At 40.9% G+C, this 21,078-nt stretch overlaps 1 protein-coding gene across 1 annotated transcript in view; it reads left to right on the top strand.

The window, feature by feature from the left end:
• Positions 1 to 231: 231 nt before the first annotated feature.
• Positions 232 to 21,078, top strand: part of LOC143183447 (uncharacterized) — a 63,718-nt gene continuing 42,871 nt past the window's right edge. Inside the window, exons 1-2 of the mRNA XM_076384973.1 lie at positions 232 to 441; positions 505 to 928. Coding sequence (XP_076241088.1) covers positions 232 to 441; positions 505 to 861 — 567 coding nt within the window. The 3' untranslated portion in view covers positions 862 to 928. The remainder of the gene's footprint in view (positions 442 to 504; positions 929 to 21,078) is intronic.

Raw genomic sequence — 21,078 nt, 5'->3', positions numbered from 1 at the left:
AGAGGATAGATGGGCGCACCAAATTTAATAGAAAGCAATTATCAATCCTACCCACACTTTACACATTTATAGTACTTTAAAAAGCTTCTCAAACAACTACTTCAAAACTTCCAAAACACTCCTAAACTAGCCAACCCCTATCCACACATCCTCACAATTCTGCTTGAACTAATCTCAGACTAAACTTAAAACAAGGAAACCCATATAAATTCACTAACTAAGCAGCTATAAATGAAAGGATCGCCATACACGACAGCTCCTAACACAAATAACCTCTGTTTCAGGCACAAAACACCTCAAGTATTAGAACAGGACCTCAGCCCCGAAAAAAGCTGGAGCATGCCGCAGGTGGGGTGGCGAAACAAAGATTTCGCGAATTCACTCGGCGCGCGATTCTGGACGCCTGCGCAGCGGGCCGCAGCTCGCTCGCGAGGGTTCGTGGCTCGTCGGTGTCGAGTCGCGAGGGTGGGGGGATAACGCTGTCGAGTGGGAATGATAGCGTAGTCGCGAGCCGATGGTGGAGCCGTGAGGAGGGACGCGAGAGGGTTGCGTAGTCCGCGTGTCGTTGACAGCAGCGGCGACCAGCAGGCCGAGTCAGGCGTCGTTCGACAGTTGAAGCCGGTCTCTCGGCGTGCGAGTATCGAGAGAATCGCGAGGGTTGCTCGTATCTCGCGGCGTGAACTTGCCCACTGGTCAACGACGTGGTTTCGCGATAGGGAACCGGCTCGCGTGGACTTTCGCTCCGTTTCAGTGCGCTTTCAGTGTGGCCCGCGTTCACGAACCACAGACCCTCGCTGTGTCGCGTGTACGTTCTCCAGCCACGTTTCCGTTCGCGTGTGTCCAGTGTGCAGAAGTGTGTGAATGCCACGGGGAAAGCGGTGCCCGAAGATTATCGCGAGGACGTTCCCCCTGGACGATCGACTGTTAGGTAAGTTGACTCTGTTTCTTGCCAATGTGTACCGCGACGCAGATGACAGTTGTGACATCACCAGCGTGGATATATGTTATCTGTTGAATTTAAATTCGCGCTCGGAGTGTAGCGTCTTTTCGAGGTCACCTAATTGTGACGTAGATTTCGGAGCACGCGGCTCGTATCGACTCGTGTCCCTCGAGAACGTGATCGAAGCCATCGTGGCGATTTGTTTACATATCGCGTGTACCGTGTACCGTAACTGGGTGTGAAAGAAAAGAGAATGGTAGCCACGCTTGCGGTGCATAGGCACAGTAGGGATTGCGTCCTCGTCAAGGTTACAGTGTAATTGCTCGAATTGGAGTTTCCCTGAAATTGATGCGCGACCTTGCCGTCCCATATCGCTTTCGTTTTATGCAGAGCTCACTTGTATGGAGTGGTTGGGACTGTTTATTATAAATATTGATTGTGAATACTCAGACTATGAGTTGGAGGCATTTAGTATTCATGTACGAGCACGCGGTGACTTACGAGTTTTGTCGAGGAGGTCTATGACATTTCCTCGTTTAAATTATTCGTTGAGTTTCATTTTTAGAATTATGATTAGTAAAGGGAGGTGATAACTGTGGATGTTAGAGGTAGTGTTTGATAATTATAGATAGTGAGATATGAAGTCTTTTCTGTCATATGATTTCAAGTAGTCAATTTTGAAGTGGACTTAAATATGCAGCTTAATTTTTGTTATCGCGCGAAGCTGGAAGTGACTTCCACATTTCTGTTTTAAATTGTTATTTTTGTCGCTAATTTCCTTATCTAAAATACCATTGAACCATTTGTATGTTGATTACGGGTCTTATTTCTGCAGTATTCTGTAGTAAACATGCAATATTTCTTAATTTACTCCTTGAGATATGCAAAATATTTGAGTACCATTGCGGAAACTATTTCAAAGAAGTATTAAAGTATTAAAAAACAATTTGTAAGAAATCGAAACATTCGAACTTCATTTTCTGGATCAATATCCACACATTTGTAGAGCACAGAAAATAGTAGACACCTATATTCTGCAACAAGATGAATACCAATATGCTTGCATCTTCTGAATATACATGCACTCGCAAGTCACTGTAAACGCGCTCGCCGAACTCTCGCATAGATTAGTTGCATCAAAAGAGTTAATGGTGCGGTTTGTTGCATCTTCACGATTAGAACCTGCCAGGTCGACGATCAGTTTTAACCGGGTAGCACGATCCGTTTTGCCACCGAATAACCCAGTTACCACTCGAATGACAAAGCGTTGTATGCGCGACCTACATAAACAGCTGTACGCGAAGCTTTTTACACGCGTTTGCATTATGCAGCGGGATTCTTTTGAATTCGCTGCGTGACGCGTTGCCAGCCGTCGACCGTCTTTTCCATGCTACGAAGAATCCTGGTGCATCGTCTTCATTTCGAGTTCTGACTCGTGGGTGTGCGTGTTGGTGGCTTGATCGTTAGCGAGATAACACAGAGAATTCCGATAGTTTGCAGTAGGAGCGCGCCTGGTATCCAGTGACAAACGGCGCATTGTCCGAATGTAAGCCAAGACCCGGTGATTACGCTCTCTTTTGTTTCCTATAACGAGCTTTCGTGTGTTTCAACTCGGACAGTCAACCTTCGTTCTGTCCACTGATATCGAGATTCGTTTAACACTGGTTCTCAAACTGGTGATAGTATGACATTGCGAAATGGGAGAAGAGACGAGGAAGATTTTTCATGAAAAGGGAATTTTCTATTTTTCGTCTCTTGCTTATAGAAAGGGAGAACTTTTCGGTAATTACCTTAACCTGATTTGCAACATAACTAAAATTAAGAACAAGCCTGAGCCAAAATGTGTAATATAATACGGTGAAGTATAATGTAGGCGAAGTAGAGGCGCGAGACTTTTAAAAATAGCAAAGTGAAGAAGTTAGAAAATCAGTAACCTGTAGCGATTTATTCATACATATAACCAGTTCGAATATCCAGCGATCGATAACCGTTAGGCCTCTAAATTTCTGTCTCATTCATTAGGCGTGCGAGGCTAGTTGCATGCTAATATGGCTTCGATAAAGACGATTAAAATAAAGCAGCCTCAAGGTAATCGCGAGGAAGCGATTTTCTAACGCGCCTTTTGCTCGTTCGAGTTCCCTGTTGATATAACGCTACTCGCCGTTGACTCGTGTTATTTGCTTGATGATTTGAATTCGTTTCATGTCGAGCCCCAGACGTGATCAGAGAGTCTACCAGACGGTTGTGTACGCTTCTTGTTTGCTCACTCTTTTCCCCTCACTTTTATGACTTTGTTCGTGACTTTAGCAATGGACATGCATCTTCGAAATGTACTATTATTAAGCTGCGTCCATTCAGAGTTTTTTGGCATGAATTATAACATCTGAAAAACAATTTTTATCTCCTAAATACTTCACTGTAAATACTGCAAACACTGTATACGCGTTCTCAAGTGATTGTGTAGCAGGTTCCTTTGTAGTATTTGAAAGGACAAAGGCATAGAAGTGTGACAGAGTTGGCAGGAATGCAGAGTCAAGACTTTTCAGTCAGATTGCAATGATTTTTATCCTCCTCTTTCAATCGCAATCTGAACTAATATCATGATAAAGACAGGCTATCAGTTTTTCTGTCACCAACGGTGGTTTTGTTTCTTCTGCTGATGCTTATTCTCGACTGGAGTAATAGACAGTTCGCTGCAGACTATAACTGGAGCTTTTTGCAAAACCACTTTAAAGCTCTCGTAAATACTAGCCAGACAATGTTTCAATTTCCTGCATTATACCATTTTATTACAAAACGGTAAACCTGATCTCGCATTATAAATCCGCACGATTGCCACTGTAATTACGCGAATGCAAAATCATGTATGCAATGTGAACGTCTGCGTAGTATAAATGTGGTTCCCTCAATTTTTAGCTCTGCGATTACAGGGCATTGCCTGTTAACCGGTCGTAGTTCTTGTCGCAGCATGCAACGACATTGTAATTATATGGTAATCTATCTCGTGCTCCATTTTCTTTTTCCTCTTTTTAGTGCGTTGAATAGGTGAGTCATGAGTTAAGTGTAAATGTGGGACCATTTCGCGTTTACCTTTAGTACCTTTGAGCAAATGTGCCTTTAAAAGATTTGCCATTACGTTTAAATCCTCTTCACGCTATGGATACTAAATGATCGAGGAATATGTATCTTTCAGTACAGCATTGTGAATGATATTAATTTACAGAGCTACGAGTAAAATTAACGGGAACTTGATAGGCAGTGAAGGTTACTTGAACGGAGATATTACTGTGTAATTAAGAGCTAGAATTGTGATCCAAAATCCAGAGAAAAGTTTGAATTTCGCAAATGTGACGCGGCAGTCAGCGCGTTGAATAGAGGTTTTAACTTTGAAATATGACCAAGGCGTGCTGACACGCGTGTTTAATCTTATCTAAATTATGCGACGAAAGACATCGTTGACGCTTCAGCTCCTGCGGTAATTCACTACCTTCAAAACATTTAATGACTTTACACTGTGCATTACTGTACACTTCATAGGTAGAACATTTCATTTGCTGTCTCCATATATCGTTTATTGCATGAATTTTCGCATGATAAAACACTGCATAGTATACAACAAGATTGATTCATCGAAGTTGTTCATACTTTACTGAAAGTGGTATTGCGATTACTTCCACTCCATTTAATATTCGACACATTGGTTCCACCTTTTGATTAATATGTTTCTCCTGACTTTAAAAAGGAAAATTTATACACTCAGCGTCTTTAGTAGATACATGTGTAATACATCAGATTATTATATAACACTGATAAGTATATCTCTTTTGCTACATTTTAAGATTAACTTAGATATAGGTACAATATATTATATGAACACTATATTAAACAAAAATTTCAGCAAATCGAGGGTTAAGTGTTCGTAGGATTATAATTTCATGTTACCTCTCGAATGCAGAGGAATTCTAGAGGAGGGAAGGTCGCAGGTAATCCTAAGGACCTTGCCTTCTTGGCTGTACGTACCACCTTCTCTCGCCTCGGTCTCGCGTTCGTGACCTACGAATGTGTCTGAGGGCTCGTATAGAGCGGCTATGTCCCACATTACTAGCGGTACAAGAAAGAATAGATAGCAGTTGACCGCAGTCGCTTGGAATGCTGCCGGCGTTCCTGCCGCATTAATGATGAGCAAACGTTACGCGATTATTGCAGCACTTACTTCTTATCTGTCAAGGGAACAACAGTACCTAGACGATCGTAAATCTCTCTCGTTGCACGTTATTGGTATTTTAGCGAAGTGTCGGACATATCGGAAATCGAGCCTCTGCTCATCGTTGACGCTCGAGCCTGTCTCCTCGCTTTTGCCTTAACTTTGTTGAGGGGAGCTGATGCACGCTTAGCGGGACGAAAATCGTACGTGTATACGTTCGTTTCGCGATGTTTTGCATGGCAGAGAAGATGATTTTAAATTCAAATTGAGGAGAGACATCGGCCTCTCTGAGCTCGCTGTTGTTTCACTATTATAAGAATCTTTTTCCATAAAATAAAATGACGGAGTAGTTACTTTTATTTTCTTTTATCGTGCCTTTCTACATGGTGATTCAAAGTTATGAGTCGATCGAGTGAGAAGTGGTAGGAGGTGATGAAAAGAATTGATATTTTATGTTTAATAAACATGAGATTCACTTCGCTGTATTTTTTTGCAAAAAAGCTTTACGATGTGTGCAATTTATCTTCTTTTAAGAATAATTGTGTTTCTAGTATATTTTTCATTACTGTGTATTTTAGTAAAAAAATCAATACGTGTAGTATTGATAAGTTTAGTGTTAGTAGATATTTTTTAAATATTTAATTTATATACAATGGCCTTTAGCTATGGCATAGCGAAAGAACAGAAATATATTTATTAAACAAAAAACATCGCTTTCTGTACTCGAATAAAATCTGATCGCAGGATAAATACGTTTCGTTTGGATTTATTTAGTATATTTGATTTCTCTCTGAAGGGGTGAGCGAGTTTTCATCGACGTGGAATGTTTTAATTGACGTTGCTTAAATTTTTGTTAAATATGCAATTTGTTTTCATCGAACTGCAATTTCTATCGAAATTTTTCCGAAATAGTATATACATGCTAGGCTGAGAACAAACATTCGTTGTGCATTTGAAAATAAAAATATTTGAGCTGATAGATATGGTTTGCGATAAAAATGATATGGTCGAGTAATCTCTGCGCGCTCACATATATTGACCATCGGAGCATTTAAGTGGATTCGTCAGTGTATAGAGATTGAAGAACCACAAATGTCGCTAAAAGCTCGCGCGTCGAGTGGACGATAAATGCATGTAGAAGCATTCATCGAAATGCTTTTTAATTGTCGCGTTCTCATCGACGCACTAAGTGATTGCGAAAGAATGGATGCCATTAAACGCCCAAAACAAGATTTTGTAAATGCATTTGAACTCCAATTATTTCAAATTCTTGTTCCCAAATATTTGCAATTTATAAAAAGAAGGTTATAGCATTCTTTCGTATTCACTCACTTTTTTTTATTAATAAAAAATAGAAGCACATCCTACTTGCAATCTGGATTCGAATCTGCGAATCTATTGTCTTTTTCCTCAAATTATTCTAGATATTTTGAGTACAACTTCGAAAGTCAACTCTACACTTCCTGCCAATAATGCTGCATCTTCGTAAAAGGATGTTCCACGCTTGCATCAAGATCCAATTTCATAGCTTCGACCTAGAGAGGAAGCAGGAAGTCAGCACGGAGCTAACTCGTCGAAGTTAGTGGTAAATGAGGCGTCAGGAAAAAGTTGGATTAATTAATTTCGACGGCGATGCATGAACTCGAGGCCGAGATTTGTTCAGAAGGGGAAGAAATAAAAAGGCGAAGGCGATGGGGTCGATGGTCGATGTAATCAAGGAGTAGAGCAAGCTCGAGTAGGCAACGGGTTCCATTCAACTTCAGAAATGAAGCGCAATGCATCTTTAATTAAATCTCTGGCTACGTCCGCGGCCAGGTTCGGCGGTTAAAATATATTCCGTGCATTTCAATCTCTGTTGTACTTTCTGGCCCGCTCATCGCTGCCTTTCCCCGTCCCTCGTCCACCACTGTCTCCTTTCTGAGCGTCCAGAGCGCACGTCGTTTTCGTCTTTGGATTTTTTCCAGCTCGTGCCGCAAATTCTAAGCGACGCGACTGCCCTCCTACAGACAGCCGAGATTTCGAAGCGGATTCACCGTGCACGAGGTGTAACAACCTCGTTTTCTCCTATTTTCGCCCGCGATACAGCTAAACCGCGTACGTGTCCACCTGCTCGTACCAGTTTGTTCTGATACAGTCTAAGGGCTTCGCTTCTGGTTGCCTCGGCTTCTCTAAGCCTTCGTTTCATTCCTATTCACGACGATGCCACGTGGAAACGAAACGAATAAAATAATGATTTAGGAAGCCATTTCTTGCCGAGTCTCCAGGTGAATGAAATGAATGGAAACATCGTTAACCTGAGCATGCTGAGGCAGTTCTTTCAGAAATTCGCGATATCTTCCAACCTCCAAGGCTGTAGAACATAGTTAACAATTTGAGGATGATAACTTGCTCATTTTTTGTTTCCACATTTCTTCTAAATAAAAGTTACCTTTACAATCACTGTAGACTTAGAAATTCATATCAGTGGAAATAATAGTTTTGAGAATATAATATTAAATATTAATAATATTATTATTTTCAATAATTCACACTTTAAAAAGCTACTATATCTCATTATCTTGTTAATTCCCTCTCATTTATCATTTCAAATGAATTTTGCATTACGTAGAAAATCAAGTGCATTCTATAGGTTCAATTTGAATATATTATTATCCAACCATATGAGTAACCCCAGGAAAGTGTCCCTCCGAATATTTAGCAGGGGAAACGTTATTTATACTCGAATCGTACGAGATGATTTCCGCGTATGCGTAAAATATGGCGACCGGTGACCAGAAAAGAGCATCGGTAGGTATATAAAGTGCGTCGGGCGAAGCATTTAAATTTTAAATGGTCAGCCGGCATACCGTTGTACATGCACGCACACGCTGTGTTGTCCGGTTCGCTTCGAGTTCGAGCTGGATAGCTGTAATTCGCTGTTTCCCCACGCCTCCTGATCGAACCGTCCTTTTTATCGCGCCATCGAATCCCGGAATGGGCAGATATTTGCCCGAACGGGATATCTCGCGCAGTCTCGCTCCCTGTCGGATATATTGCCCATGGATTATTAGAAGTCTGGTCCGAATGATTGGTTATACGAAGCTCCATTTACCTCGCTGCCCCTTTTTTCCCTTCTCGATATTCGTTCGCCATCAGAAGGAGTACGGGGGAATCCTTTTCTGTTCCACGAGTAATATCGGACATGTGGAATGACTGGGAAAACGATTTCAAATTTGATTTATCCCTGCGCAACTTTGCTGGAGGATTAGTGCTTCGACTGGAACCTGTTCGCGCAGAATTAACCTTTAGGACTCAAATGTTCTTTAACTTTCGGTCTAAATAGCCTACTACATTTTTTCATAAAATATATTTTCTAGTACAGATATGTATACGCACGTATCTATGCATATTAGCTGTGCCTCTATACATAAGGGACTCGTGTTCAAAGGTGTTTTCTAATTAGACAGCTGCTATAGTTTCTCTTGTAATCAGCAGACAAATACAGGGTGTTACGAAACATGTGGGACACTCATGGAGAGTAGATTCTAGACACGAAGACAATAGACAAAGCTGACGTGCACATATGTATGTAGAACCTATCCTCCAAAAATATCCCACACGTTTCGGAGCACCTTGTACACTCCACATTTTCCACCGTAATCGTCTTCCTTACAATCACGCCGACTGTTCGCCGCAAACTTTTATCTCTTTCCGGGGCAAATTGAAACGATAATTGAGCGTAAAACCGAATTACCGTTCCTTTTTGCTCCCAGCGGCGACGAGGCGAGCCAGCTGGTGGGGTAGGTTGCCACGTAGCAGCGGGGCGTCATTGTATTCAAATTAGTTTAATAGGACGCATCGATCAAACGACAAAATCTAATTACGGATATCGCGACGGGTATCTGGACAGTTCCGTGCGCCACGGAACGCCGCCGCTGTCCAGCGGCAAAAATTTCAATCTCGATTATCTCGATCCTCCGCGGTCGTACGCCCACGTTGGATCGAGAACGTAGCGGCCCATTAATTAACCTAAATCGAGCTCCGCGAGCAGAGACGCGTGTGCCCTTTTGTTTCTGTGCCGCCTGGTGCCATTCGACATCGATCGACAGGACAAACGTACCTCTCCGCGACGAACGTCCTCTACGATCGATTTGTTTCTTCGGTGTAAATGCGGCTTAACAGAGGTTGCTTACGGTTCTGAGCAAACCCCATCCGGTTGCATAGCGACTCGCTGGCAAACATGTGGTTAGACCGGTTGACTCAGACGGGTCGGTTTGCTTCTCTCCATTGGCCTTTTCTCCGTTCCTCCTTGCCTTCTCTTCTACCTGTCCTCTCTCCTTCCCTTGGCTTTGCCTCCCTCTCTCTCCCTTTTTCCCTCTGTCTTGTTCTCCCGTTTTGGATCTATTGAGCGTATCTCGGCAACATCTCGCGGCATTCTGTACATATACATTTCCTATCCAGCTTGGAGGTGGGAACACATTTCTATCGCGTTTCGTGAACTCGGGATATCATGAAACATCCAGGCATGTGAAACGACTTGGATAGACACTAGTGTCACACCACTTGTCGCCAGTTATGTACATGATACAGGTTGAGAGGGACTGGTAATGGGAGCACGGAAATCTTCGATGTTGGGATTCTGTGTGTATTATACAATGTCTTTGGAAATGGAGTAGAATTTAGTATTATTGATTATTTTAGATTGTGGATTTTTTCGTTGAAGTTTTACTGATGTTCTATTTGGTGGAATGGAAACGAGTCTGCAATGGGGGAATGTGTAATGTAATTTGGAAAGGGGAAATCTCGCCAAACGGTTGGCAATATGTTAATTAACTTGTATTTTCCTTTCATTTATGTCACTGCACCACATTCGCGAGCTAAATTCACGGGTCGTAATGCAGAATGGTATGTTTCAATGGAAAATGAATTCCGTGCTAATGTAACGGCAAGTACTACGTACTTATTAGAGATAACAGTGTGTCTCCAAGCAATTTAGGACCAAGTTTGATGACACGCGTTTCTGTTACCTCACGTGAGTTCATCTACGGTAACAGTAACGTGCTTCTACCTTCATTTCACCTGAGGTGCACGCACATTTCGGGGAAATATACATAATCCTCTCTCGCGATGACGGAAGAGAAATTGTCTTTGGAAATTTTGAGTCAGGGAAAGGGTTTTGCAAAAGTCTTAAATAGCTTGCAAAAGTTTGGGAATCTTGGAAGTCTTGAGATTGTTAAAGATTTTGGTAGAGATAACATACCTATTTCTTTTCTCGGTAGAATCGTTTTCTCTGTTGAAAATACTCTTTCGGATGGACCAGCAGCTACTAGCTACAAGAACTTTTTAGCGAGTTGCGATAAAGGAGGGGATAACAGGCTTGGCTTCTAAGATTCGGAAGATTTTCTAAGCACTCGAGACTTTTAACTTTTTTGCTCTCAACAATTACTAGTCTATCCACCGTTCTTTATTACCACTTATCGTATAACTATTTCAGTGATATCTACCAAGAAGTAATAGAAACTTCTTTACTTGATTTTCCCCTTTATAACTTATTCACAAACATAATGAAACTTTCAGAAAAATAATATATATTTCGAGCTTGTTTCAGTCTCCAAGTAACTCAATAAATATCCTTCACTCGCTTAAAAATTTACCAGGAAATATATCGAAGCTTCGTCACTCCTTTCTCATGCGCAGACATCGAAAGCTTTCGCCTCGATCAGATAGCTTGCATTTTGAGGCAACCAACCGACGGGTGCAGGAATCGTCTAGGGACAAACGTCGTAGGGCTTTCGGGGGTTATGGAAATGTGTGCATAGTGAATGCACCAACAGCAAAATCGAAAAGGCGATCGCGCGACGAGTGGACGAGTCGCGTTTTCGAGCGAATTGCCCGGGGAATATTTTTATGATTTTTCCCTTACTGCGGAGGCACTTTCAATTTGCGCATTAATAATTGAATAGGATATCGGAGGAAATACTCGGGCTTGAGTTTGGAGATGCTTTTGTTAGCATGTTTTTTGGACGCTTGTGCCGATTGGTTTTTGTTAATGAGAAACCTCGAAGACAGTTATTGCACATTTTATTTTTTTCTCCTTTTTAATATAATGTACATATAGAATATGTTCTATATTTATTTTATATTATAAGCGATAGAAGAAACATTGGAAAGATAGGTGATCTTCGCGAGAAACACGATAGCTTCAATTTCATCTTAAAACTCACATTAAATGCATCTCGAATTCCCGCGTGCCAATACGTGACTGTCATAAAATCATAATATTTTACGATCTAGAGCAATGCAGTGAGAAATTACATAACATCCTGTATGGTTAACATGGAAGAACGTTTAACGCTTCTAGTATGTATCGCAACGAGAGGAAATGCAGTTCGTGTTTACGTGTTGCTAGACGTTATTGCAAGCTTCCGTGTTATTGCATTCGAGATAGTCGTAACCTCGCATTCCGTCTATAAATTGAAAGCTATCTCTGGTAAAAATTCTGAGCGGGAAAAGCAGGATAAGTGTAAAAGGGAAAGGGATAATTATCGCGGAGGACGTTTGCTGTAAATGTAACGTGAAGCAGGGGATAATTTCGCGTCGCGTTGAAATGCATCCTGGCCGATGGAAATGGGTGCGTGGAAAGAAGCAAATAGCGACTGTGGTCACATATAAACGCAATCTCCGGCTACGAAAGAAATAAAGCCGCTGTGCTGGGAGAAAAGTAAAACCAGTCACGTAATCTGGCCGCGGTTTGCTTACTGACTGTTTTCGTATTAACATATTCCGTGCTACCAACGGCAACGCTTTCGTGAAACCGTGGTTCTAGGCTTCGTAACACTTACTAATCGATGTTTCGCGTTTCTCAAATTGATGGTGTATTCTCTTCTCTTTCTTTCTAGAGCCAAGTATAGTATCTATGATTTCTGATCGGGAAGAGTTCTTTAATATTTGTATCGATACGTGATTTGAAATTTTAAATACTTGAAATTTTAAATACTTGAAATTTTGAATATTTGAAATTTTGAATATTTAAACTTTTGAATATTTGAAATTTTGAATATTTGAAAATTGGAAAGAAAATTTCCAAAAATCGTTACCAAAGCAACGGTTACAGCTAGGGCGTGTCCTTAAACGCAATCGAGACAGCATAATAGCAGACTTTGTAATTGCTGCGCAATTTCTGCCGCACGAAATTGCATCGTAGTCGTCTGGGATTTCGAAAATGCGTTCGCAGTGGAGAACTCCTCAGCCAGAGAAGATTGAACCGCGACGAAAATCGAGAAATGACAAAATGATCAGCAGGAGTACTACGGACGTCGCGTTGTTACCGTTTGACGTCGGATTCGCTTTGGTTAACGCCGAACGTTCTCTCGGATAGCAGGGAATAAATTGTCCGTATGCAGAGTCGCATCGTTTCCCGCCTCGAATGCACCAGCTCGCCGTGTAACGAACGTGTTTGCAAGTGCGTACGTCATGATTACACACGCGCGGATTCTCCGTTTGTAATTGTAACCGGTCGTTTTGCCAACAGACCGAAGAGCAACCCGTAACATTCGTTCGATCCGCATATGAATTTTGCTCGTCCTGCTAGGTGAAACGGAACGAAACACGGCACATTTATTATTGAGATTTTTGGTGTCGATAATAAGAGCCACGGCACGAACGCGCCTGTCTCGATAAAATTTTGACTGCTGGTGATAAGCGGAAATGCCACGTTCTTTCAGATTTTAAAGCTGCACCTAACAGGAGGGGCCTCACGTTTCAGTATAATTCAAAGGGAACGCGTCAACTTTTGATAAGAGATACTCTGACGAGAGCTTTTGTCGGAATGAAACGTTTGGAACTTTATGAGTTATGTGAGTTATTCAGATTTGATTTTTTTCATGATGGAATGTATTTCTGTACGGTTTTTCGGGAGGACGCATTTTCTTTCAAAAACGTTGAATTGTACGTCGAAGCACCTTGCTGAATATGCAAGCAGTTATTTTCTACAATGTAGATTTAGCAGTATACATAGACTGTATTTTTTAAGCGGACGTTCCACTTTTCCAAGAGGTAGTAGATTAATAGTAAACACGGAACTATAGATCAAAGGCGTGCAAAGTACGAAGGCACGCAGAGCTGCGCTATGACAAGCGTCAGTGGTCGGGCTTTTTACATGGCATGATTCGAACCTATTTCATGAGTTCATGTTACGCTTCTCTAAGTGGGTTATCGACCGTATCGACTGTAAAGATACTGTTTTCAGTGTGCTTTAACTTCCCTACATGGTGGTTTTTGTTCAGGTGCGAGCGTAGGGTATCAATCATTGCTAGAGTATGATCGTCGCGAATCGGGGTAGCCAAGTAGAGACTTTGTTGTATAGTACCTACTTGATAAAATGCTCTAGAGTTTGATGTACTGATAAGTAATTACTCGTCAAAGGTATTCAATATTTTCAGATTAATCACTAACCCCTTCGTGCTAACTAGTACGCACTAAATAATATCTAGTGAGTAAATTTTAAATAATGGTCCATCATTATGTTTGCCATAAAATGATTCATTATGAGCAAAGAAGAAGGGAGATTATATTCACTGCCACTAAGTGTAGGTACAAAGAGGTTAATATTTTAGAAAGATAAATTTCTCTACCTTCCTCTGACAAGATAGACAGTATGTTAAAGAGTGCCGGCTGCCACCTGTTAAGCGCATGACGGAAAGTCACCATTTCGCGAGTCGTGGCAATAGGTTACAGTAACTCGTACATCCTTTATAATTTATATTCAGGGATTAAACATGAGGTAAACCACTTTGGTCACATTAATGCTGTTAATATTTGCATGTATTCGTGAACGTGAATCCGTAATACCAGTTATTACAACGTGGTCGAGTAACTCGTTAAAAAGGTTTTATCGAGATTATGGGGCCTAGTTAGCAACTTTCATACTCGTGGACGTGCTTATGCTGCCCAGTAGAGGCAAATTTTCGCAAATTTAATTTTCCTGTAAATTGAGAAAATACATGCCAGTTTGAAATTAGTTGCAATCCCGCGATTCGCATATGTGCGAGATAGTCTTTTCTTTGGGATTGACATTCATTGATATTTGTATCCGAATTGACAGTAATATTACACAATAACAGTCTTAAAAATAAAATCTTCGACTATTTTCCACTCGAAACAACCGTTTCGTATACACCAATCTCATAAATCTGAGCTACATGGCGTAACAGGCAGTGAAACAACCTAGATTTCGCATTATGGGCAGCATTTTCCGATTACAATTTTCCTACACGCACGTTTTACGTTAGCTTGAATATGTAATTCGTATCAGCATGTCCGTTCAATCCAGGCAATAGCATCTGTACGAGACCAAGTATCCATATACGTTTGCTGGAGCCAAAGAGGGATTCGGGTACCCTGGTTCGCGAGGATTTACCGGTTGTGGTGGAAATGTTGAAGAGGTCCAAACAAGGTTGAGAAACCTTTGCCGGGGGACCTATTAGAAGCTGCCTTTGGGATTTCGAGTGACTGCTTCTCTAGCCTTTGCTATTCCTCTTTTTGGTGCCACATTCAATTGATTCGGATGCAGACTCCGCAACTCTTATCTGTGTGTACAGCGCGGGAACTGGATCAGAAGGAATGTAATATTTCTTCTTCCGCGAGGTGGTAAAGTAGAATTTAGGTACCGAGTTTTTCCATCAGTATCCTTCTAGTGAGGCTAGGTGGTTGAACACAGATGGGTGTCCATTTGCATTTTCTTGTTAACAATATTACTAATATTAATTAATTTCATTTCAGTACCAATTGCAGTATTAATGTTTATTCCCGTGTTTATCTACTGTGTCAGTAAACTACAAACAGACGAGATATTACAAGGGATGCGTTTGGACATAAATTGTGATATAATTAATTATATTATAGCTGAGTTAATGCTAATACATACGAGGGGTGTAGACAATTCAGTTTGTTTTAAAATTAAATATAATTCTCTGTGAAGAGGATAGTCCCTAGCCGAAAATTTTATTTTTCGAACGTTCTTCGTTAAATAGGTACATGACTCGTCATCAGCTGAACAGTAGATTTGGAATCCATTTCTACCAGATCACTCTGTCCTATTCATGCATATAATATCCGCTGGAAAGTCATCCGTTAATTAGTGGACGTGATAATCTTGTGATAAAACCAAAGAAACTCGTGGAGATGAATACTCGAGCGAATTTCTCCTCTGAAGGCGAAATGGTAAAGCTTTTTATCTGAATTTCCACGCACAACCAGACAGAGATCATATTTATTATTTTATTTCACCTCCGATTTCGATTCATCGCCAGAGTGGAACTCGGTGATTGCCGAGTAATTAAACGTTTCTTTTTTGCCGACGTTTTTTGCGCGAAAAAGCGAGATTTTCCTGAAAGGTCGGTGACCTGCGGCATGTAGGAGTCACGACATCTCTTCACCGTCCACCGACTGCCTCTCTCGGTCTCTAATGATCATTGTCTGCTTCCCGTTACCAATATCCTTATTATCGGTCAACCGCTTGGCTATCCACGATAGGTGGTATACGGCGTCCGTACCAAATCCCATTATAATTACCGATGTGTTCGCCCGCAGTCGATTTTAATTGCCAAGCTAGACACTCGAATAACGCAGTTTATCTCTGCGATTGGAATCAAACGGCTCTCTATTTTAAGCTCGCAAAATTAACGCTCCTGTTTGAAACAGCGCTGACGTTGCGTGTCTTCCATTAACGAAGAAAATTCTGTTTATTGAATATAGACTCCCAATTTAGTTGGACTGTTCAGACCAAGGGGTCGTATGCAAAACAGTTGTCCCTTTTCGAGAAGTGGAAAAGGATGGAGGATACGCTGGTTTCGCTTGCCAGCGTGCACTTCCAACTTTGTATTAATTACACGTCAATTAGGCATACAGCTGCAGAAAACCGAGGCTGGGTTATTAAGTCTAGTACCAAGTTCACCGTACAAAGTATGTTGCAACATTCTGCAACGAGCTGTATAATTCTCACTAACCAACCCCTCCCATTCACCTTTCTCTCGCTCCGCTACCCGACTATGTTTCCAGCAGTTCCTAGTTTTGAGTTCTTAGGATCTCAAGGAAGTCTGCGCTTCCTCGAGTCACCGATTCATTCAACTGATCTATTGCTCGCTTCGCGAAGGCAATTTTTCTAGTAAAAGTTTTCGGAGAACAGAAATCACTTAGGGGATTGTTCATAATCAAATAATGAAGCTAAGTAAAACAAGCCACTCAGCTTTATGGTATTCCATTTTCTGAGATTTTTTAAGATATTTCTTTCAGAATAAATCATAATAAATTTTAAAGAAAATTTAGGTAAAAATATACGTGCGATGTATTAGAATTGTACGAGCTTCAAACAGAATGGAAAAATAATTATATTTAAAGAGCATGGACTCTTTGGGATAGTAGAGTTCCTTCGAGTAGAATAGGTATGGTCGAAAAGACCCGTTTCGTATTTTCTGGAGCTGTCGTTGTTGTTCGTGTTGTTGGTTGTTAATACTCGAAATCCAATTTTCTCGGCGCAGACAGTCGAGTTTCACCGTCTTTAACTTCTCTTTTTCTTTCTATCGCCCTATTGGAGAACGAGTGGTGCTTTCGTCGGTCGAATTCAATTCCAGCCCGTTAAACTTTTGTCATTGCGAGGAGAGGGACAGGTTAACCGTTTCGAAAGCGATCAGCTTCACGATTGATTCCAACACGTTAAGTTGTTCCTATTTCTGCAGCCTTGTGCGCCAATGGAACCGAATTTCCACACTTGTGGATAATTTCGTTGAAATTGAAAGTGTATATATTCCATCTAAACTACTTTATTTCATCATTTGAATTTCAAATTTTATTCATTGGGCCGCTACTGTGAGAGTCCTTACTTATACAGTTAATAGCTGAAACAGTAGTTTACACACTTAGATATTCTACACACGTTCAGAACCACCTAAACCAATTGGATACAAAAATTACATTTTAACATAGCAATGGTCGAAACATCTGCCCTCATAACAACTGTAGTTCATTAGTGAGAATGACAAGTAGACTTCGAATTGTAGCAAAACACTTTCATTTTCAAGCCACGTTTTCGCACCTCCCATACTCTCTCTCATACAGCATTGAATAGCTAAAAGTATCAAAACAAATGACAACTCTTTCTCCTTTTAGAGCCTATCTTTTGATCTCGTTTCGTGTTCCAATTTACTTTCCTCAACGCGTCCGCATCGTGCAATTAAATTTCCCCCTTTAGGTTGGCTGTAAATCGATAACATCACGCAGGTAACAATCACGGTCATTGTCCCGTTTATGATTGACGCGGTAATCAACTTTTTCCGTTGTTACCTGTTTCTGTTTCCACTCGTCTGGTTTCCATTCGCGCCGTTTTCGAGCTCCTTCGTGTTTTATCTCCTGAGAAAATCGCCGATTCCGGGAATCGTCGTCCGCGACGACGTGCAACAGCGAACCAAGAAGCGACAATTTCCATCCAGGTGCGACACTCCATGTACGGCCAGACACGTTTCAGCTTTCGCGCTGATACGACGCAATCCAGGTTCCATACGATAATGGTAATTAATCAGGTTAATAGATGCTCCTGATTCCATGCTGCGTTGTCGGTTGGTACAAGTGCCTGCTATTAAGGTGATCAGTGAAATATGAAATCCAGGAGAGGAAGCCTCGTAGGCAATTATCATGGATAACGTTGCAACTGAAGTATCGAAAGTTTTGTTTCGATACTTGGCACTCAGTAATCGTTCGGATATGGTTGTTTTTAATGTCCACGTCATGCAATGAGGAAATGTATGTGCATGGCGAGTTTGAGAGAGTAACTGGTTCTTTGGTTTCTATTGGGAAAGAGAAAATCTTTGTCAATAAAGGTGTAATGTACTTAAAGTCGATGTTTAGTGTTCGATGTGTAACATTCATATAAGTATTAAACCTTGGAATTCAAATGTTCAAATATTTAAATATTCAAATTTTCAAATATTCAAATATTCAAACATTCAAACATTTAAATTTTCAAACATTCAAATTTTTAAACATTCAAATTTTCAAATATTCAAATTTTTAAACATTCAAATTTTCAAACATTCAAATTTTCAAACATTTAAATTTTCAAATATTCAAAATTTTTAATTTTCAAATATTCATGTAAGCATTCGTATAAGTATTAAATCTTAAGGTTATTTTTAGAGTCGATATCTTAAATTTTTCGATATCCAATTTATTATCAAAGTGTGTCACAAAATATATTCATATCTCAAATCAAATAATATATCAGTTGTAGCAATGAAATCCACTCTACACAACATTAAAAAATTCCACTCACCAACAGCAGTTACAAAGCAAGATACACTTTTCTGAATACCTAATAACAGAATAAGTATAATTAACGTTAGAAAGTTCTTCGTTAAATACAGAGTTATATTCTGCGAATTATATGTGCACAGAACGATGACTTATATCAGGGAAAGTTGTATCTGGCATTTCCTGAAACACAGTTTCGCTCGTTGGCACAGTCGAATCCTTGAACTTAAACATCGGTTTCCGAGGTAAAGCAAGAGTCCCTCAGTAATGAGGGACGATTGCAACATAATCGTGCTGACATTTATTGTCCACGGGATTGGATAATTGTGCGCATTTACACTCGAACACGATTTCGAAAAGGACAGTGGAGATCCATTGACCTGGTTCATAGATTGCGGTTACATGTTAAGCGTCAAAGAATAGGATCGTACTCGTCGATTTCCACGTACTGCCACTATACACTGCCTCTTCTCTCATTACAATCCATAAAATTACAAAGTGCTATCGCGTTTTCCCTTCTCGTTTTATTACCCAAAGTTATTATTCAATATTTGCGCAATTCAATTTGTTCTTCGTCCTCGATGCAACTACAAGATTACTGCGAAATTGCCTAACACTTGTCTGAAGAAAGGAATCTTTCCAAGTATTTATACATAGAGGTGTATGTAACTTTTGAAAGCTTTTAGCTGTAAATAACTCCAATGTTTCTTCCTCAATCAGGAGAGGAGTCTCGCCCAAGTATCTCGAAACTCTGTACTTTGTGTCGCGCAAAAAGTAGAATGCAGTTCAAAGTATCCAACGTGGACGTCAGACGAGGTGAACAATTTTTAATTATGGCGGCTGCGAAACGAAACGAGTGTCCGCGGAGTTTTTTTTTTCTCCCGGAAGCGACAGAGCTTCATAGGTCCGCTGGTGAAATTACAGACGTGTACCTTAAGGTACGGTTTCTACGTGCGAAAGCTGCGGACCCAATTAAAACCGCTTCTCTGCTCGGGGTCGCAGCTGTTGCAACGGGAAAACTTTCCGAGTTCGGACGGCGAGAGGAAACGGGGGACGTAGATGGAATGCGAATTCGCTCCTCTCTGCTCTTCTGACACTCCTCCACCCCCATCCTTTCCGGAAGTCTAAATTTTGAGTCGCCGTGGACGTTGTACATCGTTCGCTCGCGTGTTCTATTGTACGCTCGGAGATAATACAGCGTTATTATCAGCAGTTCCGTTTACTTTTCCCCGAAGATAATGACCAGCGCGCTGATATCGAACGCTGCTACGGACCTACGACACGGGCATCAATCATGCTAGAAATATTGCGACAAGAATTTTCGTGGCGCTAAGAAGCTTTATTATTAGAGCTTGTTCAGTATAATTTATTATTATACGCGACAGTGATAAGAGCTTTTAATAAAAAAGAAAATTGCAGCAGGGAATATCTAAAAAAAAAAGAGTGAGGTGCTGTACACAGAACGAGACACACCTAACCTGGAATATTATAATTTTGTTTAACATAACTCTCACGAAGCGACGAAGCTACCGCTCGAATCTGTTATGTCGCGTTATTTCCAGGGTAATTATTACCCTGGGTTCCCTTGGAAATGATTGAGAGCGAGAGGATTCTAAAATTATATTTACATTTCGAAATTTTAATTGATGACGAGAGGTCGTCGAGCGTGAATCGTTTCATATTAGCAATGTTACCGTTGAATCACACGTAACGATCGTCGAGCCCTCCACTTTACTAGAGCGTGGAGATGAGCGCCGCTCGTCGTCCCGCGAATCCCTTTGTACGCCGCACATTGTGTGCCTCGGTGATACGTGACGAACGTCATACTGCAGGTTAATATTCCCCTGTTCCCTCTCGGTGTCTCTTACTCTCTTACTGTGTTCTACTCTGGCTGTGCCCATTTCCTGTCTAACGTGACGATGATCGATGGTCATTTTGTTCTGACAAGTTCGATCGAGTTTCAACTCGTAGGCGTAATCATGAGCGAAGCTAATTGAGCTATATCAAGCTGTCCTGTTCGCTCCAGTGTGCGACTTTAATAGCTCATTATCGCTTTTAGCAGTTCCTATCGTATGCCAGCAGGGGCTCATATTCGCCTGTCTTTGATCGATACAGTTCCATCTTCTACTTATAAACAGGAAACTGTTACAGATCAAAGTCGTCTTTGTCTGCAATTTGGCGATGCACTTAGGATTTTTGAAATAATTATGTATTTGGAATATACTTATTTTCAGATGGAATTAATGTTAATTGGAACCATGAATTGTGCGTGGAGTTTCTGTAACAGCTTGTTCAGTTTCTCTTATTCGAGTGAAGTAGAGTGTTCATTAGTTAATTGTGGAGAAACAAAGTACGCCTAGCAACGCATTCGTTAGGATCATTCTTATGCATGGCGCAACGCATAGCGCGCTGCTAGCAGTTTCCTAATGAGTCGGCGATTCACGCGAGAACATTCTTCAAACGTCGTTGCTTGGCATGAACATTCTGAGCTATTAGTTTATCACTCGGAAAGTGGAAATAGGCTTCGTCTATTCGCTAGTTAATAATGGAAAATACTCACTTAGCAAGTCGTCAGTTCGTCGGCTTTTGTATTATTCATGAAATCACACGGTTCGTTATCGAAGTTACCACGCTCGTTACACTGCATTTCGGT

Source organism: Calliopsis andreniformis, chromosome 9, assembly GCF_051401765.1.
Source record: "Calliopsis andreniformis isolate RMS-2024a chromosome 9, iyCalAndr_principal, whole genome shotgun sequence".
Taxonomy (NCBI): Eukaryota; Metazoa; Arthropoda; class Insecta; order Hymenoptera; family Andrenidae; genus Calliopsis; species Calliopsis andreniformis.
This window is presented reverse-complemented; position numbering and strand designations above follow the sequence as displayed.